Here is a 23,941-nt window from a genome sequence, read left to right on the forward strand (position 1 = left end):
TCAAGCTGGGTCTGCCACCACCAGCTACTTCTCCCAAGAGGCTGCCTCCCGTTTTAGCCAGACACCCCTGGAACTGTTGAGCAGAAAGTAGAATGCTTTCACAAAACTCAGCTGACGCTACTAATCAAATGCAGCCTTTAGAAGATGTTCAATTCCCCCCTTCTCCCGCCTTCCACCGAGCAAGTGTGCCTTACCCAGGTCCTTCCCGTAGTTGCCAACATGAATCGACCCGAGGACAGAGATCCATCCCAACTTTCCCCACCACGGCTTGGGCCTGGAGTAGCCCCATGAGGACGTGCAGGACGGGGGTGTGTTTTTTAAGCCATAATCGCGTCCACTGCAGACTAGAACCCAAGCAGTGGGATCGTGACTCAGCCACTTTGGTTCCAGGTCCCAGTTTCCTCAGTTGCAAAACGAGGGGTGTGGACTTACTGGTTCCAAAGAAAATCCTGAGAATTCTCAAGCAAGAGGCCGCCTGAGACTCCAGACACCCGCTTGCCAGCTCTGACCCCATTTCTGTTTCCCACATTGAGGCTCCAGGTGGAACTTCGTGAAGCGCTCCGTGACTAAGACATGCTTGGAGGCAGCTGGACTATATGACTCCTGAAATCTCATCCCAAAGAACTTTCCCAGCGCAGCCGCAGTTTCCTGTCTCCTTACAACCCAAGAGGGCAGTTCTGGGCTTGAGTGGGCCCAGACTCAAACCCTCTTCCCAACCCCCGCACAGACAGGGAACAGCCTCAAACAGCACAGACATTTTGGGGAGGAATGGGCTCCCCAGCGCCAGGAACGCCACAGATCTGCACGGTCTACGTGATCAAACTCACAAGGCGCCTGGTTTCCAACCCGGCCTATGCATCGGATTTGCCCGTACAGTTTGCTCTGAAAGATTCTCCTAGACCTACAGAATCTGAATTCACAGGCAGGGATCAGAGCCTTGTCTTTAACAAGCCCCCAGGGACTACGGCGAGCAGCTTGGGGAACGACTACAATAGACTGCAGCAATTAGAGAAACGAGGAGGGTCAGTTCCTATCAGCCCCCATGAAGGCTTTAATGAAGACTTTTCCAGGAAAAAAAATAATCGCTGCAGTAGAGTGCTGACAGTCTGACAACTCTCAGAACCACGCCAATGCCATCCATCCGTCTGTGCCGCCCCAGGCAGCCCTCCTGCGGCTCCCACTCCCGCCGCCAGGTGGCGGACGCGCGCCGGGCAGCCTTACCCGCCAGCTGGTCCTGCTCCCGGCAGCTCCTCAAACTGGGCCAGGGCTGCGTTCCTTACATACTTCGTGGGAGGTTTTAAGGATCCGATGAGACAAACCGGAAGTCCTGGGGGCTGGAAGAGTCCAGTGTAAAAATGACCATGAAGCTGGACGTTTCAGGAACGGATGCAGCGGGGCCTGGGCACATGGCAGCTGTAACTCCCTCGTGTGAGACAATCCTGGGCTTTTCACCGTACAACCCGACGGTGACACGTGGGCTGTCACGACAGCGGCCGTGCTGGCCGTCCCACCTCACAACCACTGCACGGAGCACCCCCTTTATCCTTCTGGGCCGCACTTCAGGGGCGCCACGGATCCCGTCCGCACAAGTCCCCAGGACAGTGGGGTGCCAGGCATGGATGGGTGCGTGGCGGGCAGTTTCATGCTCTGCTGCCCCTCACGTTCACTCAGTTGAATGTATGCCTAGGTTTAGTCCTGGCTCAACCCTTCCCAATGGTTACTGCAGTTCCTACTTCACTGAGAAAATATGTAAGTTCATATAAAGGCATAGCTCCAGTTTTAGCCAGTGGCTTTTCACTTCCTTCTGCGTTTTAGAAAGTGATGTTTATAAACTCTGCTTTAATATAGAAATCTAAGCATTTCCCCAGCACCAGGTGATGCTAGAAAGCTGAAGCGGACTCCTCACCTACCAGGTCTCCTTCTCAGCCTTCCTTAGAATCTTTAAGCAGGTCCTGGCAGGTGTTTCATCTGAGGCAATGAATTGTTTGATTGAACCAGTGCTAATGCAACAGGTGTCGGGTTCTGGGAAACGCTGGCCCAGAGGGTGTTGAGGCAGAAGGGTGGGAGGTCAAAGCAAGCACATGGGCTCACGGGCTGGGTCCCAAGCAGAGTCACAGCTCCACAGCGGCCACAGAGGGCTGGGGACTGGGGGCTGGGGGAGCGACGCAAAGAGCTCGAGTCGCCGCTGGACTGGCTCGTGCGACCACTGCCTGTGCTGACACCAGGCAGACCACTTGCTCTTCTGACTCACAAGGTCCTCACAGCCTGAGAACGACAGTCGTGGTGACACCAGCTCTCGCAGGGGCACCTGAGTGGTATTTAAAAGCACGGCGACTTCTGAGGGTGGATCCTCTTAAATGAAAGTTATCCAGACCTGCTAAATTCCTAGATGCATTTTCATCTGTCAGCAGAACAAGTGTCAAAGGTCATTTGGTGCCTGCGAGCGGAGAGAAGCTGAGAAGCGTGGAGATGGTTGGGACTTGGGCCCCAAGGAACCCGAAAACCCATTATTTTAAAATCCTTGGTGGTGGGGGCCTAGGTCTTTTAAAACCAGGGAGATACAAGATTATTTGCATTGACTGACATAAATAACAATTAAGTAGATACATATCCATTCAGAGTAATCACATGCATGTATATTGAAGTCGCTCACCTGTATTAATGTGAACTTTCCTCACCCGCCCCCATAAAGTGTTCATTTAGAAGGTCCTGTTCTGTGTATTAATGTGGAAGTTGATGTGGCGAATGGCCCAGTGCAGGCGGCGAGGGGGGTGTCCACCTAAGCAGGGTGACAGCAGTGGGAACACAGAGCTACGTCGGCCCCGGGTTGTCAGGGACAGAAGAGAAATTTGGGGCCAGGTGGGGTGTGGGGGACAGCCTAGGATTGAAGCTGAGCTGTGGGCGGCTGTGGGCGGCTACCAAACACCCCCGTGTCTCCTTCAGCCACTGCCCGTCACCGCGCCTCCTGCCCAAGCACCACAAAGGAAGCAAGTCGGCTTTTTTTTGCTGAGTCTTTATTTACAGCAAAGCACGTAGATGTGGTCATTTCTGTAACTGCTGACAATAAACACAGGGCAGTTGAAAGCAAAGGGGGAGGAGCAAGCATCTCAAAGAAAATTTAAAAGGCCTACATCTTTCTTTTGCTACTCACCCTGTTCCTGAGGCAGGACCAGCCAGGCGCCCGGCACCTCCCAGGGCAGCACGGAAACGGGTCTGTACCACCTGCACAGAGGGCGGTAGGGGGCCCAGACACAGACCAGAGGGGATCCTCATGGTTTTCCCAACCTGTCCTCTCCCTTGTTTCATCAGACACCATGACCGCTTCCCCAGCTCCAGCCCCAGGCAGGACGGGGAGGTGCAGCTGGTCCCTAGAGGAGCGCGCCCTGGGCCCTGCACCTGACCCAGCCCGCCTGAGTGCGGTGGCTTGGCACCAGATTCATCAGACAGGCAGGTGGGAGACTCCAGGGCAGCGGGAGGTATTTCCCGGCAAGAGTCGGCTACTTCCCCCCACAGCCTGGGTGCCAGCTGGTCAAGGCTGCCAATCAAGGGAGATGCATGAGGACACCGACAGCTCTCCAGGCATGGGCATAAATGTCCAGTGCCGAGTCCAGGGCAAGCAGGCAGGCCCATGTGACCGCCAGGCAGCTGGGACCAGGGCTGGCTGTTGCAGGGACTGGCTCTGAAGGGTGACCAGAGCCCTCTCTGAGCCTGCTTTGCAGAGATCCTACTGTCTGATCCCCACCTCTCTGGGGGCCTACCCTGTCCTCTCCAAGTCAAAGGACACCTGAGGCCATGGCACTTGAGTCTTCCTTATACCAGCTCCCACCTTCCTGCCAGGCTGCCCAAGAGAAAAAACCTGGGTCCGTCTAAGTTCCACTGGCATGAAAGTATGTGAAGCCAGGCCTTCCTACGAGCTGTCTGGATGCCCATTTCCTAAAAACTTGGTCCACGGACAATACCTGGGCGGGGAGGGAGAGGTGAGCACCACTGGGCAGCCCTGAAGCCGAGGGACTCCCGTGTACATGCGACTAGCATGACCCCACCCTGCTCAGTGGTGGCTCCGCCCGAGTTGGCTAAGGACTGAGCTCCCCATTCCTTCCTCGTCCCAAATGCAGCTTGTTGGAGAACCAGACGAGTCACCGGCATCCCCAGCCAAGCCAGCAGGAACTGGCAACGGCCTCGCCAGGAAGCAGGGCAGCCCTGGTGCTGTTTCCCAGTCAGGACCTGCCCCCTCGGAGTCTCAGTGGAGGCCCGGTCCCAACACCACAGGTGGGTGAGGAGGCGGCCGCTCAGTCCAGGCTCAGAGATGAGAAGAATCCCTCTTCCGAGGCAGTGGGGTAGACAACCAAGGCACTAAGTGGTTTGGCACCTGGGAGCTTCAAGTAAAGTTGAGCGTGCTACCCACTGGAGGCCGAGGCTCTCCTGGACACGGAAGCCGTCCTCTGGGCAGCGGCAGCCCCATTGAGGCAGGAGGCCCTCGGGTCCTCGGGATCCCAGCCCAGGCCTGTCTCAGAACCTTACAAGGGATGACTAGAAAGATCACAAATACCGATTCCGAAACACCCCAGAATTTATCCAGCCCATGAGTGCTGGCCTTCAAGGGAGGCACGTGGGAGTCTTCCCTTGCTCCTACTAGGCGGCTGCTGCTGTCAGAGGCCCCCCACCCCCAGAGCCCGCAACGCAGTCTGAATGTCTCACGGGTGGCCAAGCGCTCCTGGGGATTAAGTTTGACCTTTGGAAACAGTAGAACAGAGTTAGAGTCAGACTGAGTGCAGAAAAGGGGGGTCCAGCAGGATGGTGCCGAGTCCGAGGGAACGAGGCAGAGCGAGGGAGTGGCAGCTTCAGATTTACCCGCAGGACCCCAATGGGCTCTGAACTCAGTGGAAGGGGTAGGGTCCCCCACACTGGCTCAGGCAGTGCTGGCCACAGAGGAGTGACTGAGGGTGGGGTCTTACAGCACTGCGAGGGTCAACACTGAAATATGGCTATGGCTCTTCCACAGCTAAAGCTGAGGCTTTCATGCCTCCTCCGCCTGGCTTGGTCCCCCCGCTTCCTGCACCCCTCCGGAGTCTTCCAAAAGCTGCACTTCTTCCTAAGAAGGAAGCTTCCACTGAGAGGGAGCCCTCAGGAAAGTTGCAATTCTCAGCCCCAAATGTTTTCTACCTCAGGCTTCAGCTTTGGCTTAAATACTCTATTTCCTCCTTCCTCCCCACCTCTACTCACCCAGCAGCGGCCATGTCCCGCGCCAGTATTGTCAGTAAGTAAATCAGCCTGGCTGTGGTGCTGCTAGGGACAATCCCTGCTGAGAGGCACGTGCTGGACTCATCTCCTGGCGAATCCCCACCTCCCTGCATGAGCAGAGCCCTCCGGCCACCCCCGCGAGGGGCTGCTGGCCGCCCTTCTGCCAGCAGGTCCTCAACCAAAGCCCAGACTGCAGGGGCCACTGTGCACTGCACAGCCCAGGAGACAAGCCCAAGGGATCTGATCAGTGGCTTCCCTGGGCAGAAGAGGGACCAGGTGTTCTCAGAGAGGCCAACACGGTCGTATGCATCCTTCCTTCTCCGTTCTAAAAGAGAGTGACCCCACAAGATCCCTGGCGGGAAGGAGGGCGAGGCAGCTTGGCTTTTGGAGCCTGAGAAGCAGGCGAGGCAAGATGGGAGTTGCTGAGCTGCCCACGTGGCCGGAGGTGGGGGCGCAGAGCACGAAGAGAATGCAAGACGTGTTCTCAGTGGGCCTCTTCCCTGAGTTTGGTATTTTGAGTTGAGGTCTTGCCTGATTTCCACTCAAAACGAGAAAAGAATACCTCTCACTGACACCTCATTAAGCTCCAGCTGCAAGAAGGTGGCATCTGGCCGGGGAGGTGGTCGAAGGTTCTAAGCTCTATTCCCACCGAGCCCCTCAGAGCGGCGAGCCGGGAGCCGCCCCCGACGGCCCTCCTCCCCACAGGCGCCGCCTGCTGAGACCCCAGCTCCGGCCCCAAAACACTCAGGTAAGGGCCTTCCTGCAACATACTTCAGCAAGCAGCTTTACAGTATTTGTACATTTACACAAAAATAGATCCTTTTATATATATATATATATATATATATATGTATATATATATATGTATGTGTGTATGTATGTATTTATAACTGGTTACACGTTGGATTTGTAATCAGGCATCACCAGTGGTAGTAGTTGGCACAGTGTGTCATTTAAGCTTAGGGTCAAGTTCTCTTTCATTTCGACCCAAAGGACAAAAAAACAAACAAAAAAAAAAACAGGAGTATCATCTCCACGGTGTTTTCTTAAATATAGCGACGTCATAGGAAACCACATGTACAGACGCGATGGACACCGCCTCCTGACCCCTCCTCCTGTCCGCCGCGGGGGCCGGGGTCTGAGGGAGACGGGCGTCAGTGGGGCCGGCTGCTGGACTCCGAGGGCCGCCTCTGGCGGGACGGCGTGTAGCCGTTGAGATAGCCGTTGGTCTGCCGCTTGGAGAGCCCTCCGTTCAGGATGTCCTGGATGTGCTGCACAATGAGGTTGATGGCCACTGTGGGGCAGAGACGGCACAGCGTCAGCGACACAGGCAGGGTGGGGCACAGGCGCAGGGCCGGAGGGGCACACAGGGCCTGGAGGCACTCGGCCGTTCAGGTAACTGCTTCTGCCACCTGCTGGCAGGTCACTCAACCTCCCCAAGCCCCCAGGGGGCCGGTATGGCCTCCCTCGCAGGAGAACTCGAGCAAGCGAACGATGCTGGGAAATGGCAGGCCTGAACACAGGGGCTTCTCATCAGATGATCAGAGTCACTCCTACATGAAGCCATCAGCGACCGTATGCAAGGCCCTCTCCCCCAAAGGAAACATAAGATGGGACTCTTTTTGTAGCATGAGAAATAAATTGCACACCTCCAGCAACTGACTGATGTGAACGTCACCCCAAATGCAATCAACACTGAGCACAGCAATAAAGGAGGGCACAGCATCTCTTTGCTGGCTGGCATTCTCCAGATTTTATAAACCGACCCAACCATAAGGAAAGGCACAGACCACTGAGGGCCATTCTGCAAACGACGGGCCTGTACTCCTCAGAAATGCCAAAGGAGAAGGCATCAGTATTACACTTCCTGAATGTGATGATGGCGCTGGGGCTGGGAATGAAAATGTCCTTGTCTTTTAAGAAATGTACAGTGAAATATTCATCATGGAGACTGACTCTGAAGTGGCTCAGCAAAAAACTTCTTAAATAGAAGAAAATTGAAATGAATTAGAAAGAAAATGAGAAGACAGGGTCTTCTCACAGCTGATCTTGCCCCACTCTGCCTACGTCCAGGCAGTCAGACCTCCCTAGACAAGCTGAAATGAATGAATAAATGCACAAGTGGTAGCAGCCAGCTTTCTTTATTTTAGGAAGGGCTATCCTGGCAGCAGGCCATTCTCAACGAAATTAAGAAGGAAATGCCCTTCTGCTAAAAGGTGGCCTCAGATACAAGGTATCTACCTGCCATCACCGGGTTGACAGCAGGAGGTAGTGTCTCCAGGCCTCTGATGTCTGCCTGAGATGCACGTTTGCACCCGGCTCAGGAAAGCCGACTACAGGTTCAGCCACATCTGGTCACCACATCCCAAAGTATGACTGACCCTGGGCAGAAGCTATGCCCCTGAAGGGGCCACCCCACCGGGACTCACTCACCTAGATTATCTGCACCTCTTGGAATGATCACATCAGCGTATTTCTTTGTCTGTGGAGAGAGACACACAGTGCATGAGAGAGGAGCTCAGAGAGACGCTGGCCCAGACCCCTCTCTGAGGAGACGCCGGCCTTTCCACTACTGATGCCCGACAGTGGCAGCCTGAGGTTTCAAACACAGTATTTTTTATCCCCTTTATCAAATTATACTAAGTCAGCTTTTTTTTTGAGTTCTCATGATTATACTTGGCATTATTTAAGCTTACGTCCTGCTCAGAGAATACGGTCTTTGAAGCCAAATATATAATTGCCTCTTTCCCCCACTAGGAAAAATATTCAGAACCCGAATTTAAAAAGGGGAGCAAATCACCTTGGACTTCTACACGCAGTCTGAATGGTGACCCACTCCTAGCGTTAAGGTAAGCCCAGAAAAAGAATGGCCTTTGATGACCATTTTCATTGGCTTTGTTTTCACATTTTTTAAAAAAAAGGGCCACAATTAGATACGCTCCTTTTTTTTTTCTTTTTGAATTTACTGAGATTTTTGTGGACCATTTTACAAAGAACTGTGCCTGGTGTATAACCCAAGTCTAGGGTAAGGCCACATAAACAATGCCTTCAGAACGTGGGCCTCCACTCTGTGCAACGTTCACACTGGAACTGTTCACACGCAGCTGTGACAGCCCCACCCTCCTTGAGCCAGGCAGGTGGTCTATCAGGTCTGAGCTCGTGGTTTTCAGGGACGTGAGGCTCCCGGAGGACAGAGCAGCTGGACGGCGGGAACAGGTGGAAACAACCAGGAAATGTTTGAGGGGAATTTTGAGCTCCGTTCCAACTAAGTTAATCAGCAGAAAACTGGCAGTTAATGCCGATTTACTTCCAATAGTAAGTTTACTTTGTCTTCTCATTTAAGAAGAGCAGGAGAGGTCTGAGGATGGATGCAAGGATGGGACTTCCTGGCTCCTCAGCTCCCTCTGCCCTCTGCCCAGAAACCTAAGCCTGGAACCCGATCTTCTCCAGGGCAACCAATAGGATGTCAAGGTGACTCAGGCTCAAGGTCACTTTGTTCCACCTGTCCCCAGTCTGAAACAAAAGGCAAGCATGGTGTGACGCCAAACTTACTAACAGACTTAAAGAAACAAAGGTGGTTTGGGGTCGTATTTTCCCAAGAGAGGAGAAAGAAAGAAGTTACTTAGAGAAGCAGAGAAATGTCTACCCTCAGCCTCCCTCTACAGCTCTTCTCAATGCTCTCAGATTTCAGCCTCCCAAAAGATAATCACACAGATGCCAATCTCTCCCTCTTTCTCTGCAAGCTGAGTCATGAAATCACTGGGGAATTAGACGGTGGTGTGGCCAACCTGCAGAAGGCTCAGGACACACATGCAGGGATCTTCTGTGTTAAAAAGTCCTTCCAAAACCAGGCTGTGTCCTGCACCTTCCTTTCCACCACGCCACTCCTCTTGTCCCGGCAGCCTCCCCTCAACATTCACTTCTTCCCCAGGAAGCTGAGAGTTTCCTGGGCTGAGGGCTGACTTGCTAAAAGCCGAGAATTCCCCGCTCCCCAGTCTTCCTTCTCCAAGAACCACCTCACTAGCAAGTTCCCAGCTGCCACGTGGCGGACAGGTGAATGTATGCCAGGGTGGAAGCATGAAAGCTTATTCCAGCTTGGCACCACACGTCCCAAATGGGAATCCAGGCAGGAATCCGGCTCAAGTCAGGGCTCAGATGCAATGGCAGAAGGGATTCTGAAGGGAACCCTCGTGGCTGAGGCCTGTATCGACACTCCCACCACCACGGAGCTTCTAAAGACCCAAATGACCAAGTCTATCAACCCTCAGTAAAGGGCCTCCCACCAGGAGCCCACCAAACAGGGAGCGCAGGGTGCTGGGACTACCCAGAAGGGCCCTCAAGGTCCACCGCTAAAAGGCACGGCAGGCGAGGGCTCCCCGGACACAGCGGTGGGACACAGGCCTCCAGGCCGCCCTCCCTCCGGACCTGAGGACAGAGGACCACTCAGAGAGAAGAGGGCCTCCAAGCCAGGAGTGCCATCAACTTACACACCTTTATTTATACAACTAAAAATTTAAATTCTAGATTCAACAGAAAACAAACCAAGAACACAACTCACTGGCAAGCAGAATTCCTCAAAGGCGGGTTTGACGAACGTTATGTACTGAGATAAAATCTGTTCGAGGTCCCTCCCTCTCTCGCTGATGTCCCTTAATACTACAAGAGAGGAAAAAACACGAATCAGGACAACGCTGCGCGGGCCGTTCCTCCCCACGCAGGTTCCACGATCACCCGCAAGGTTCCTAGAGACCTGGCGGAGGCAAGGTCAGCGGCAACTTCGGGAACACAAGTCACACTTTTATGTCTTGGCCACCGTCAGATTCGGCCACGACAAAAGGTTCTCTGAAGCCCAAAGCTGCCCAGCCTAGGCCGATAGTCATCTTGCTTCAAGTGCGTTTGACCCAAATAAAATTCCAGTGTAAACAAGAAAGCAGGTCTGTCCCAGAGAGCTCCTAGCAGGAAGCAGGCGGGGCCCAGAAAGGGGCGGGGCTTCTTGACAAAGGGGGTAGGTGGCTAAAAGGCTTCTCCTTTGCTCACCTCGATCCCGCCCCCTCTCACTTACCTGTGCGCCGTCAGTGACCCGCTGCTGACATGCCACCTCGTGCCCAGCCCCAATCACCCTCCAGCCCCATAGGGTGGAAGGCAGGCAGAGGCTCTGGCTGTGTTCAGCCCCGACTCTTACCTCAACCACAGAGGTTTGCAGACCGAAAACCAGATAGTAAAAGAGGGGGAAACCACGGTTTAGAAAACAAACGGTTGGCTGAAGCTGTGAACAGCCCAGACTGACCCAATCTCACCATCTTCTACCTACTTCTTCCTAAGCAGTGTTATTCAGGGACTTTCACCAAAAACCTTTTATAATAGAGTCTTTTGTCAGAAAATTAAAAAGGGTCTGACTATATGTGGCTAGAATCCTGGCTCTGCCAATGTGTACTGACCGACCTGAACCTTGCCCCCAAACTCAGTAGTGAGCTTAGAAGGAGATTCTCTCCATCAAAGCAGCCCCTTCCTACAGATGGTGTTTTAAGTCTGTTAAACCTTTCACCCCCCTCCAGAAAGGTATTATATCCATCTACAGTGGCCCCTGGGCTTTTCAACACCATTTCTCAGGTTACAGACCCACGCATGGGCTGGAACTCACTATAAACAAACACAGGGAATGCTTGTAAGTGGATTTCTGGAAAGCCGTGTGTCTAAATAATCTGTGTTCACACACATGCATGCACACGGGCGTGCACACATGCCAGCAGGTGCAAGAAAGAGGGAGAGTTTCATGGTTATGAGTCAGGCTGGCATGAAGTCCAAAGATCAGATCATTAGAAAACTGTCTGGAAGACCACACTCCAGAAGGTCAAGTAATACCGCTATTGCCACCTGGCTTTGCTACCAGCTCCTCTATTTACATGTGTTTCCACATGAGCCCTGGTATCGAATAGTTGGTGGGTCCCTAATGTGTCAGGACTTACTCCCCACCTCCCCACTGCCTGCCTGGACCAGCAGAAGTGCCCGTCTAGCAGGGAAACGGTTTTCTTGGGCATTCTGACATGGCCTGGCAGCTCTGCCAGGCAGACCCAGCCACCAAGGAGCCACAACGCTGCCACGTGACTCCCCCAGAGCTCTGGCACTAGGGCTGGTGCTCTCACTGTGGCCCCACCACACACACATATGGCCAGTGTGGCCTCCAATCCTCCACAGGTCTCCAGATAAAGTGCCAACAGGAACGAAGCCAGATCAAAAGGGCGCCAGAGTGGGGAAAACACCCCACCCCCTGCCTGCACTCCAGTAGCTTTTATTCAGAAGCCCTGCAAAAGCTGGGTGCCAGCTTTGTTTCCCAAGAAATGCTTTCACACGGCCACTACTGGCACGGCGGGAGCCCGCTCCTGCCCCAGCACACACTCGTGTGCACGCTCCTCCACGTGGCTCTCTGCCGCCCTCAGGCCTGCGGCTCCCTCCTACCCAGTCCCATCACGGCACCTGAGCCAGGACAGGGCCAGGCAGATGGCGGTGGGGCAGGGGAGTCCCTGAGGCTGTTCCCTGAAGCTGCGTCCTGCTCCACCACCGGGCGCAATGGGGCCAAGCCTGGGCTGGATTCGAATCCTGCCCCACTAACTGCTTACTACCTCTGTGACCTCAGACAGGTGCTCAACCTCTTTGAATCTCATTTTCCTTAACTGTAAAATGGTAAAATGGAGGCAGTAACCGGGAGCACCTTTCTCGTAAAGTGGTTACTTGGGTACAGGGAGATGTACACAAAACTCTTGAGCATGTGGCTGGCACACAGCACGTGTCAACAGACCCGAGTTTCTGTGATTCACGTCAACGAGAGGCTTCAGCAGAGGGTGGCTCCCTGACGGAGCAGACCCCTGGGAGGGGGGAGCGCTGACCCCAGGCAGGCGGGCCGGAGCCTGCGGAGAGCAGAGAGTCCTGCCAGCGGCTGGAGGCGGGGGCGGGAGGGGCTGGCGGGCCACAAACACGTGGGCAGGGGGGAGGGAGAACCAGGGAAGACAGGGAGGAGCCGTCCTAGACTTCCCATCTGGAAAAGCAAAAAGGAACAATGTCCGGACACTGGGGACAGCAAAGCCCAAGGCACTGACCTCCTCTGCTCCCCCCAAAGCTTTCCACCGAGCTATCACCTTGAGCAGACGGGGACCCCTCCCTGAGCTGAGGACAGAGTGAGAACAAGGTCTTGGCACGGACTGGAAACTCCAGGGACCCAAACAGGCCTCTGACCATCACGCAGACATGGGCACATCTGCTCACCCTTGACGGGCCCTTTCCAAGGCAGGACAAGAACAGGAAACCACGGGTCTGCCCACCTGCCCTGCTTGGCCCCCACCTGCGCCCGTACAGACCCACAAGCAGTCCTTTCCAATGCCAGGGACAAAATTTAGAAGGACCCAGAGTAAAAGTTAATCCACTTAAAACTTAGCTAAGGAAACGTGCTCCTCTAGTAGAGAACAGATTGCCTATCTCAAGGCCACTTGAGCCTAATTCTATGTGAACCAGACACAGAGAATTATGGCAGGGGAGGGACAAGGTGGGAGCAGCCCTTGGTCCCCCACATGGGCTCTTTCCTGTCCCCGAATTGAAGGGTGGCTTAGGGTAAACCACACACACGGGGGAAGGGGGGAGGCAAGCACGCGTGGAAGGAACCCACCGCCTAGAGACGATCCCTAGAAGCTCACAGGGGTCCCGTGGGAAGCAGGCAAGTCCTTGCAAGGCTGCGTGACTCAAAGGCAGATCCCATTCCACAAGGGTCAACCTGGCAGGCGAGGGCCCTGCACCCAGGAGGGCATGACGCACAGTGGTCAATGGGGCTAATGCACGTCTCCGGGAATGTCCTCGCGGCTGGCGGCGGCGCCTGCTCACCCACGCTCTCCCCTGGCACAGCCCTCCCGTCCTGCAGAGCACATGCCAGGCATGGTTTCTGTCCTACGTGGACAGACGATAAATCTGTAGAAATAGCCCGTGGAGAAGTCCCCAAGTCCAGCAGGAAAGTGACTGTCAGGGGCTCACACGAACGAACAGCCAATCTGAAAGGAGAAGGCCGCAGCCTGACCTGGGGGCAGGGGCTGCAGGGCCGACCCCAGAAACCCCAGCGGGGGCTGCGACCACTGCAGGTCTGCTTCCCGTTCCATCTAAGAACCCCACCGCGAGGGAGGGCGGGCGGATGTTCTGTTTGGACCGGACCACAACCATCCGTTTGGATGAGAAGCCAAGAATCATTTGATTTCCTAGGATGCTGCCAATACACAGACCCGTTCCAGTTTCCTCTGTGATGCCTGGCGCTTCCTGCGCCGCTGAGCACAGCGGCCTCCTCCAGGACGTTAGTGCCCCCGACGGACGCGTGATGGTATCGGCCCCTGACGGGGTCGCTGTGCAGAGGGGACCCACTCGGAGGTTCTGACCGGTCTTGACAGAAAACCCACATCTACCACTCCGGGTGAAGCCGATTTCTGATCCACACCATCAATACTTACTGACTGACATACCACCAGGCACTTTACCTGCATTACCTGATTGTCACAACTGTCAGGAGCCCTTAGGCATTAGATGATTAACCCATGGGAAAATGAGGTACGAAGATGTTAAAATGCAATTTGCTGAGGCCACACGTGCAGGAATGGCAAAGCCAGGATTTAAGTCCAGTTCATGCGACTCTGAAGTCTTCCCCACGGTGCATGCCAGCGTCTCCCTAATCAGGCTAATATGACCATCGGGCTGACGGCAGGACCCGGGTCTGGGGATTAAGGTAAAAAGCCAGCACCCGCCCCCACCACCCTGCCTCTGGCAGATGCCTGAGGAATTGTCAGGCCCAGGCCTTGGCCACCTACCAAAAGACCACCGAACTCCTACCTGGCCAGAGTCACAATCCTAAAGACAGGCATGTCTCCCTCTTGTTCCCGTAAGGAGACCCAAGCGTGGCAGGTCACAGGAGCCCAAGTCACACAGCAGGCTGGTGGCACTGCCGGGACCCAAACACAGGGCTCCAGTCTCTCCCTTCCTTTTTCCCGTGACTGTACCGCCCCCTCCCGACCCCACGTGGGAGCCGAGGCGTGGCCCCAGCTGGCTCAAGAGAGAGTGTGGGTCCTCTTACCATCTGGGAGGGTACAGCCCGGGGGCTGCTGCTCTGTATTCTGCTGGTTCCATTTCCAGCTCTTGCAGTAAGCACTGAAGCGGAAAAACTACACATCTGTCTCATGAACTGAGAAAACGTCACAGACTTTGAGATCAGAGGACTCTGGGCCACAGCCTAGAAAATCCAAACCTGCCCATGACGTGCTGTGTGAGCAGGAGCAAAACCTGTCATTTCTGCGTCACGATGGAGATGCACGCCCGGCCACCTGTCCCTCCTTTCTTCGCCCACACCCCACTGCTCCGCTGGGTCCTGGCAGTTCTCACTAGGCTAGCGCCTTCGCACTCCCACACCCCAAGCTCTCCTTCCCGCTCCAACTGTGATGGATGGACAGTCCTGCCTGGAGTCCCGTCCCAAGCAGCTGCCAGGCTGTAGTCCACATTTACATTTGCTCCGTCAGAATCTCTTCCAACACAGAGCCCAGGCCACCTCACTTGGGAGCTCTCCCCCGCCTAGCAGGCAACATCAGAAGCCACAGTCCCCACAAGATGCCCATGCTACTCTGTCTTCGTATGGTTGTCCAAGGGCTTCAGCCACCTGCTCCCCAGAAAAAGCCACGTGTGTCCATGTTTGCACTGTGTACCCTCTGGGGCTGCCTATATCATCACCCTGACCACATTAAGTCCCACCTCCTTCCTTTATGAAGCCTCATGACCCCGCTAACGGAAGCAAGCTCCCTGCTCAGTGTCCTACAGGGCTGCACCCACATGCCAGCGCCCCAGCCACTGAGCAGCTCTGCGTCCGCAGTGCGCCGGGCACAGGGCCTTAGAGGCACACACACACCATGGCCTGCACAGACAACCACCGACTTTGCTGGGGAGCTGGCTGGATGGAGTGACAAAATCTCTGTAAGCTTTCTGGAAAATAAAAGGGCTAGGGAAGCAGGCTGGCAGGATGAACTGCCCAGTGCACAAGCACAGGGCGTTCCCACCCCAGATTCCTACAGGTAGCTCCCACCTTGACAGTGATACCTGTGGGAAACAGCATTTAACCAAACTTCTTTCCAGTGAAACCAGATGTAACTTCTTATTCCGTGTCTGTGATCTCACAAGCCTTTCTCTCCAAAACAGCTAAGAGACTAATCTCTTCTCAAATGTCACCAAACATTTGGGCAGCAGGGGCATTAAGCTGGGCTCAGCCATGTGCCGCAGGGAAAGCACAGGCTCCAGACTCAGGGCAGGCAGGGGCCTGCCACGAGCCACCGACAGGGCCACGGGGCTCTCGAACATACCTCTGCGGGAGAGCCGGGTGTCCGCATCCGTGTCCACAAAAAGCTTCATCCGGAACAGGTCTCGCACCTTCTGGGAGTAGAAGGCCAGGATCCCCTCGAAGAGCACCACGTCCGCGGGGTAGACGGTGACAGTCTCCTCCTTCCTGTGAAGCAGGGGGCACAGGACAGCCGGGTCAGGCCAGGGAACGGGGGGAGAGGGAGCAAGAGCTTGTCTCGGGGGCGGGGGGTCCCTGCCTCAGACCGACAGCAGGTCGGAAAGGGGCCAACGACTCACACGCCTTACAGCGCCCTCAGGCCAGCAGCCAGGACCCACGAGGGCCACTGCGGCCGGGGCAAAGGTCGGCTTTGACCACGGTTTCCGGGCTTTTGCCACGAAGCAGAAACAGAGGGCGGACGCTGCTCTCCTTGGAATAAAAAACTGCTGGTGACTGAAGCATAAAGACAGAAAAGGGCAGGAAGAAAAGAATTTCTTCTTTTCTCCAAAGGCGTCTCTAGGAATTCTCTCATGCCTGCCATTCACGGACCCTAACAGTGAACTTTCAAGAACAGAAACTCAGTTTTCTCCCACCAAATCCAACCCCTCCCACCCCCCAAATCCTGAGGCAACTGAAAGGAGTGAGGAAAAAGAGAAAGCTTCAGAAAAACGGACAGAGGGGAGAAGACATCCACGTGTGCTTTGGCCCTACCCCAAGTCGGCTCGGCGGCCGTGGGCCGGCAGCCAGGCTCCCAGAGGGCCTCCTCCTCTTACACGGAGTAGGGCCGGATGCGCCTCAGCTACCGCACAGGGTTGGGAAGCCCAAGGCAGGTTTCCTATAAACACAACTTTTCAAAAGCCAGAGGTGAAGCCCTGCCACGCGACAAAGAACCTCCCGGCCCAGGCCCAGCTCTGCCTGCACCGAATTCACTCTCAACCTTCAGTTCTGTCCTGAAACCACCTGCACGCGTCGCCTACTGTCCCCTGCTGCAGACTCACTATGGTCCCTGCAGCGCTTGCTATACCCCCTGACTAGCAGGCCAGCAAGGTTTGTGACCAAATGAAACAAAATTTTTTTTAAAATTCCTTAAGACACCAGGTTTACCTGCAACACAGAGGATGCCACCTACAGAGGCTGCCACTCCAACTCCCTCCCGTAAACACTCCCTGACTCGTCATCAGCGCAGACCCTGGGGTTCCTGCCCAAATTCTAAGGCTGGCGCTGTTGGAGCAACTACGGAGGTGGCAGGATACGGGGCGGCAAAGGGCCAGGTCAATACGTTTGGGAGACTCCCCAGAACAGTGGTCTGAATCACCTGCGGAGCCTTCTAAAAAATATTTATACCTGGACGCTACCCTGCTGGGGCTCTGACTTCATTAGTCTGGGTGGGGATAGAGGACTGACAATTTTTAAAAGTTCCCCAGGTATTCCAAATGTGCAACGAGGCTTCACACCAGTCTGGAGGAATGTCAGCCACCAGCAACAGGGTGCATCATGCTTTAGGATGAGGAACCACGCCAGGAAGAGTTCCGAAGGAAAATGGATTTAAAAAGGATCAATGAGTGAGTGAAGTGATGAGCCACTCTAGGCACCTGCCCTGGGCTGGGCCGAGGAGAGGATGGACCGGCTCTGCTGGGAACTGAAGGAAAGCGTGTGTGCAGGGAGCCTGTGCGTGGGGAGCGTGTGCATGGGGAGTGTGTGTACGGGGAGCATGTGTGCTGGGAGCGTGTGCGTGGGGAGCGTGTGCGTGGGGAATGTGTGTGGGGAGCATGTGCATGGGGAGTGTGTGTGCGGGGAGCATGTGTGCGGGAAGCGTGTGCATGGGGAGCGTGTGCGTGGGGAACGTGTGCGTGGGGAGCCTGTGTGCGGGGAGCGTGTGCGTGGGGAACGTGTGCGTGGGGAGTGTGTGTGCGGGGAGCATGTGTGCGGGGAGCGTGTGCGTGGGGAGCGTGTGCGTGGGGAGCGTGTGCGTGGGGAGCGTGTGCATGGGGAGCGTGTGCACGGGGAGCGTGTGCGTGGGGAGCGTGTGCGTGGGGAGCGTGTGCGCGGGAAGCGTGTGCGTGGGGAGCGTGTGTGGGGAGCGTGTGTGCGGGGAGCGTGTGCGTGGGGAGCGTGTGCGTGGGGAGCGTGTGCGTGGGGAACGTGTGTGTGGGGAGCGTGTGCGTGGGGAGCGTGTGCGCGGGGAGTGTGTGTGCGGGGAGCGTGTGCGTGGGGAGCGTGTGCGTGGGGAATGTGTGTGCGGGGAGTGTGTGTGCGGGGAGCGTGTGCGTGGGGAGCGTGTGCATGGGATCCCTAGGGCTCCATTAGGAAAAGCACAGCCAACAGAGAGGGACGGCCGGTTTGCCTACTGACGCAGCGTCAGGTGCAGGTCGGGACGCCTAACCGATAAACATTAACAAGAACGGGTGGTTTTCCAATTCTGCCTCTGCGATCCTGGGGAAGTAAGAGCATAGCTGCCGGCTTTGCTGTTGGTACCCCAGGACGTTGGAATCAATCATTTCCCAAGTCCACATGGAGCTGTAGGTGGGAGAATCTTTCAGAAAAGCTCAGAGCTGAAAACAACACTCATGGAGCAACTATTAGCCCAGGATCACGAGATGCCCCACTTGGGGCAATATTCCAGTTACAGTTTAGTGTCCGGCCAGGACGTCCACATGAGAAACGCTGACTATTGGAGCACGTGTGATAACCCAGCCCAGCCCAACGAGGAGGGCCAGACCAGGGAAAGGGTACACACAGCGAATGGTGGTCCCCTCTGAGCCCACCATTTGTCTGTGCATCACCACAGAAGGCCCACGGATGGGGTGAGCAGCCGGGTCCCCCACAAGCAGCTCTGGAGAGCGGGGGCCACGGCCATAGTCTGGGCATCCGGAAACATTTCTGGATGCATGGGTGTGGGCCGCTCAAGATCAGGGTTTTAAAATATAAGGGATGAAAGGCATCAGGAGAAAGAAGTAACTGTGCGGACGGGGAACCCTACTGGGTTCCTCTGTCTTGCATGAACCTGACAGAGCGCGTGTGCATGAGCGGCTGACTTTCCCTCTGCCGCCCCATGTCACCAGCAAGGCTGACTCCCAACCACCTCGCGGGCCTTATCCCAGCTGCCGCGGTCGCTCACGTGGGCCGCCACCCCAAGGGCCTCGTGGACAGCGGCCTGCGCCCTCTCTTCCCACCACAGGGTCTTTCCCCTCCTGCATCACCGCCACGTGTGACTAGTGCCAGCAGGTCTGTGCCCCTGCCCTTCTGGGTCTGAGGCCTGCCCCCCAGCCTCCTAACCTGCTGCTCCTCCCACACACTGACCCCCATCCCTCCATACCTACCCAACTGCGATCCCCACCCAGCGTGCCCCAAGTGCCTCCCTCCCTGGACCTCGGGGATCCCTCTCTCCCCAGCAACTTCTAATGCTTTCCCGCATACGTGTGGATTATGCCCTAATATTATTCCCTAAATGGCATGTCCTGCACACCACCTGTTCTGAACACTCCAGCCCTGCTTCCCTCCTCCAGACCCTGCAGGCCCTTGCCTTAGTGGTCCCCAGTGGTCGTGCTGCATTTTAATTCCCTTGCAGGAATTAAAATTTTAATTTTAATTCCTTGCCTGCCCCTGAGAGGCCGTGGGCTGGACTGTCTCATCCTGCCCTCACCACCACACCTCGCCAAGGCCAGAAACTACAGTTCCCAGAATCCCTTTCACTACACGTCCCAGGTTACTTTGCCAATGGGAAACTTGGAAGATCAATGGGAAGAAAAATCCATAATTTTTAGATCATAAAAGCCAGATAGGGAAACCTTGCAGACCCATGTTGAAGCCGTAGGCCTAGAGGTGGCAGCTGCTTGCACTTTCCACGAATCTCTCCAGTGCCTCAGGCTGTAGTCAATGGGGTCCGTTTTCCCTTATTCTCAGGCTGCAGCCTACAGATCTCCACTTTCCCAGCCCCTCAACTTTCTTATTTGTTCCAACTCCTCTACCAAAACCCCTTTCGGTCTGCAGTGGTGTAATGCTGGAGGCGCCTTGCTCTCCGACTCCCAGCTGAGTAGAACCTGGTCCATAGCTGGAAGGGCTTCAGAACATACTGGCGAGCCACGAAGCTGGGGCTCGGGGCAGCCTCGCCTCCCATCGCCATGTGCTCCCTCCCTCTCCTTCCTCCTCCAACCAAATCTTTGCCACACCCTCTAGTTCTGATAAAGTCAGGGCACAGAACCTGGGAGGTACACTGCCTGAAAAGCTGGCTGAGATACGTACTGAAGGAACACATGGGGAGATCCAGATTGGGTTTTAATTATAGAAACATTTGGGGGTAACAGTATGAGACCTGATTTTCTCTTAAACAAAAAACTTTCAAGAGACTGGGATAAAGGAACCAGCAAGGAAGAATGAAAGCAGGTGGGAGAAACTTTCAAAACAGCCCATAGCTAAAAACAACATTTACTGAGCAATGGCCAGCCCAGAAGCTGGAAGGAATTCCACATGATACAACACACCATGTAGGAGCTGAGGGTTGGCCCGGAAGTCCTGAGGAAGCAGGGTGAGCAGAGCTCTGCGTGGCCCCCAAGGGGCCTGGAGGTCTGGCCAGCAGGATTCCCACCCCTCAGAGGGAAGGAAGGTGAGATGGAGGGGGCATCACCTTCTGTTCCGGATCAGAGAGAAAACTGTCAAGGGAAAGGGCTGTGGGTGCGCCCGAGGAGCCCAGCCCCTGGGAGGGGTTAGTCTCTGGTGACCTCAGGGCCCTCACACCTCTCCAAGGTCCAATCCCAAGTAAACCGAGAGCAGAAACAAGTTTCTTTGTTCCTTTTCCTGCCCCTCCCCTGCCCTGGCCTTCCCCTGCCCCGCCCCCTCACATCTTATTCCAGGAACAACAGCTCAGGGATGTGGAGCAGGACACACAACTCAGTCCCTCACCCCCAAAAGTCATGAACCCGGCCTTTCGAGCTAATGAGACATGATGACCAGGCTGTTCCAGGAAGCGCCGGAGTGAACTCCCAAACCCAGGCACACCTTGCCCACGGCCCCCCACTGCCCCTGCCCCTCCACACAGGCTGCAGTAGGCACAGAGCAGGGGGGGCAGACAGAGGCTTGGAGCTCAAGAGTCGGGGTCACGATGTCCGGCCCAGAGCTCACTTACCGGGAATGGGAGACAAAGTCATACACGGGAATCTGGACTGTTTTCCCTTCCGTGATTTCTTTGAGTGTCTTGAAGATGAGTTCATTGTCAAAGGCATCTGAAAAAATTCAAATTATTAAATAATGTTTCTTGATTTTTAAAATGATTTGTCTTCGATCATGCATGTATATTTCATATATGTGTATCATACTCTAGAGAAGAATATACTTCCTTTCTACCCACAGCAGAGTGCAAACTCCCTGCGTCTCAAAACACATGAATGGGATGCACGGGCGAGTTCCGGTACCAATTTCTCTACCTTCCTGATGAGGTACAGCGGGGAAGTGGGACCAGGGTCATGCCTTATAAAATCTACTTGGCCAGGGGAAAAGGCCGAGCTTATTCTTTAACTTGACCTTTATGCTGCTTTCCCCCTTCCTCCAGCCCCTTAATCAATAAAGTAACACTGTAACCAGGACGAGAGACAGACCTCTGGAGTGTAAACTTGACCCAAAGTGAGTAAAGAATGCTGAGATGCGGATCAACACAGGCACCTATTGTTAGAGACAAACCTTGGAAGGAATTACTAACCACCTGAATACGTCAAGCCCTATACTGACCCCTACCCAGAAGGCCCATAAAACCCAAACCCAAACCCTTAAGGGCGCCTCCTCTGAGGTCACCCACACCCTCGAGTGTGTATTATCACTTTAAATAAAACCTGCTGGGCGCCTCCTCTCTGAGGTTGCCCATAAGTGCTTTATTTTAAATTAAGCTTTCTGGTTGCTTAAGTCTATCGCACTTTGCCTCTGAATTCTTTTTCCCAACAAAGACAAGAACTTGCCAACCTCTACCACCGGTGGTAAGAGCCCTTGTCACTTTGCTGTCTCACACAACCTTCTAGTCTCTCCCACAGGTCTTTTCTCTTTCTGTTTTATTTCCGACACATGAGAAGCGGCTGCGGGCATGGAATTTCCTGCCCGAGAAGTGTTCTCTCCTTGCTTTATTTAGGAAGTTCTCAGAACACGGGCTCACTCCATCCATGCTTCGCAGCTTGCCCAATTCCAGGGCAGCAGGGACAGGGTTCTCCCGCCGTGCGAATCAGGAGGGTGCCGGACACCAGGCGGCCTGGCTTTAGGAGTTGGCAAGGGATCCGCCCTATGCCGAGCAGTTCCAGAACTGACCTGTCCTCCCTTGGCTCTTCCTTGCTCTCTGCTGCCTGTGCGACTGAGCAAATAAAGGGTCCCTTTTCCTGGCACTACGCAACTCTGACACTCGCTATGACTCTCATTTTGATGAATTCCCCTCTTACCTGCACTCACATGACCCGTTAGTTAATTCTTCCCCGGTCAGAGTCCAGGGCCCTCCCTCCCCAGATGACACTACCCCACACTCGCCCCGACATCTCTCTCCTCCGGGTTCCCTGCTGCCCCGGGAGTTGGCACCTTTAACCTGGAAAGCACACAGACAGCTGGGAGAGTGTTACAGGCACCACTGGTGGCAAGTTTGGGTTCTGATTACACAAAACCACAACCTGCTAAAGGGCAGTGAGCTGATCTGGGCCGGTCGGGCAAACCGTTCAGGTGGCCACCCTGGACCCTGCCCATGCCTGCCGGTCAGTGAGTTCCACACACTTGCCACGTGCACATGCGTGTGGGGCTGGGGGTGTGTGACACAGGCTGCTTCAGATCGGAGGAGACAGAAGAACCAGCAGTGTCTGTTCTGCCCCGGGTCTCGCTCCTCTTGGGGAAAAAGCTCGTACACAGTCACCCTTGTCCAGACACAGATGGGGTCAGTTTTTAAGCAGCCAAGCACCACATGATGTGCTTCAAAGTTCCTTCTCGTAGAAGCCCCCCCATGCCCCTGCGAGGTCCCACTTGGTGCTCTGGCCTTATAAATGGGAAACAGACTCGAAAGGCTAAGCAACCCTCAGCCAACACCCGCCTCAACTCCCCAGCTCACCCGGGTGATCAAAGTTGAACTGGCCCTTCAGGGCTTTGGCCTTCTGCTCTGGAGTGAGGACCCGGTAGAAGCTGTCCTGGCTCAAGATGACCACCTGCTTCTGACGACAGTCCACCTCATTCTGTCCCAGGAGCTGCACGATCTTAGCACAAACAGATGACTGCAAGGAGAGAAGAGAAAACCACGGGGTAAAGTGAAGCCCAGAGTCACCGAGCTGACGCGCACGCCCTGAGCGAGGGCTGTGGGGAGAAGCACCCAGAGGCCAGCACCTGGCCGCCAGACCAGAGGCCACGCGAGGAGGGTGCACCTGCTGAGAGGAGGTCCCTTCCTCCCCTCCCCTAACACAGCTCACAGCGAACTCTCAGGTATCTGCAGTGGAGGCAGAGCGCAGAAGGGAGTCGCTTGGACCTTCTCTTGACTGAAGCTTTTCCAGTAGCCACTAATGACAGGTAACATCTATTCATTTTTTCCTACTTGTGCCCTGGTGTAAATACGAAAAAAAGGCAGCAGAAGGTGTAAAAAGGGCACACTGCTGGTGTGCTGAGGGGTCAAAGGGCCCCTGGGTCATGAAGCAACCATGCACCCACGGGCATCCCTCTATCAACAAGACCAGAAGCCCCCCAGAGCTCAGCTAGTCGGTAGTAAGGCCAAGGCCACGGCTCTCTAACTACTTCTGTGGGTTACGTTTTGCTCTAGTCCATAGCCAGGGATTTATCACCCTCACAGTTAGGCCGGTGGCCTTTTCACAGACGCGTGCCACTACTCGTGGACATGGAGGTAAAAGTGAGCCAGCAGAGAGCCAAGCAGGAGGGACTCCGTTTTAAGTTAAACCTCCATCTTGGGGCTTAAAGGTAAAAGGTAAAATTCCTAAAATGATTTTTAAGAAGAATTTACGGTAAACCGTAAGGCAGCCATAAGGTCACCAATCAAACCACCATATCTTAAGCTAGAAGAACCCTCCCAAGGATCAGGGACCAGTTCCTGTTTTTGCAGGGAGAATCCTGGCCTTGGGGGAGAAAGAGAAACTACACAAATTCTTTTGCGTCAACTAATCTTAAAGAAACATCAAAAAGGGCGGCCCTGATCCCATTTTGGGAAAGCCAGTGAAGTGACAGCGGCTGACCGTGAAGTGACGGTCCCAGAAGCTAAAAGACAGAGACAGTATCATGAAACGATTCATCAATGCCTCCTCCCAAACCCTCACCCTCAGGAGCCGCCTTTATAAGCCTTCCGCACAAGCCCCCGAGGGGTGCCGTGTTCCTCTTTCATGCCCGCCCCTCCTTGCAGACAAGCTA

General features: G+C 54.9%; 1 protein-coding gene across 6 annotated transcripts in view; it reads right to left on the reverse strand.

Annotated features, from left to right (window-relative positions):
• Window positions 1–6,260: 6,260 nt before the first annotated feature.
• The window catches only part of UCK2 (uridine-cytidine kinase 2), an 83,895-nt gene continuing 66,214 nt past the window's right edge, over window positions 6,261–23,941 (reverse strand). For all 6 annotated transcript variants that reach the window (XM_073221343.1, XM_073221345.1, XM_073221344.1 and 3 more), the window contains 6 exons: window positions 22,647–22,806; window positions 20,706–20,802; window positions 15,609–15,751; window positions 9,800–9,897; window positions 7,675–7,723; window positions 6,261–6,535 (listed from right to left, as the gene is read on the reverse strand). In XM_073221343.1, coding sequence (XP_073077444.1) covers window positions 6,396–6,535; window positions 7,675–7,723; window positions 9,800–9,897; window positions 15,609–15,751; window positions 20,706–20,802; window positions 22,647–22,806 — 687 coding nt within the window. In that variant the 3' untranslated portion in view covers window positions 6,261–6,395. The remainder of the gene's footprint in view (window positions 6,536–7,674; window positions 7,724–9,799; window positions 9,898–15,608; window positions 15,752–20,705; window positions 20,803–22,646; window positions 22,807–23,941) is intronic.

The sequence above is a fragment of the Manis javanica genome, chromosome 14, assembly GCF_040802235.1.
Source record: "Manis javanica isolate MJ-LG chromosome 14, MJ_LKY, whole genome shotgun sequence".
Taxonomy (NCBI): domain Eukaryota; kingdom Metazoa; phylum Chordata; class Mammalia; order Pholidota; family Manidae; genus Manis; species Manis javanica.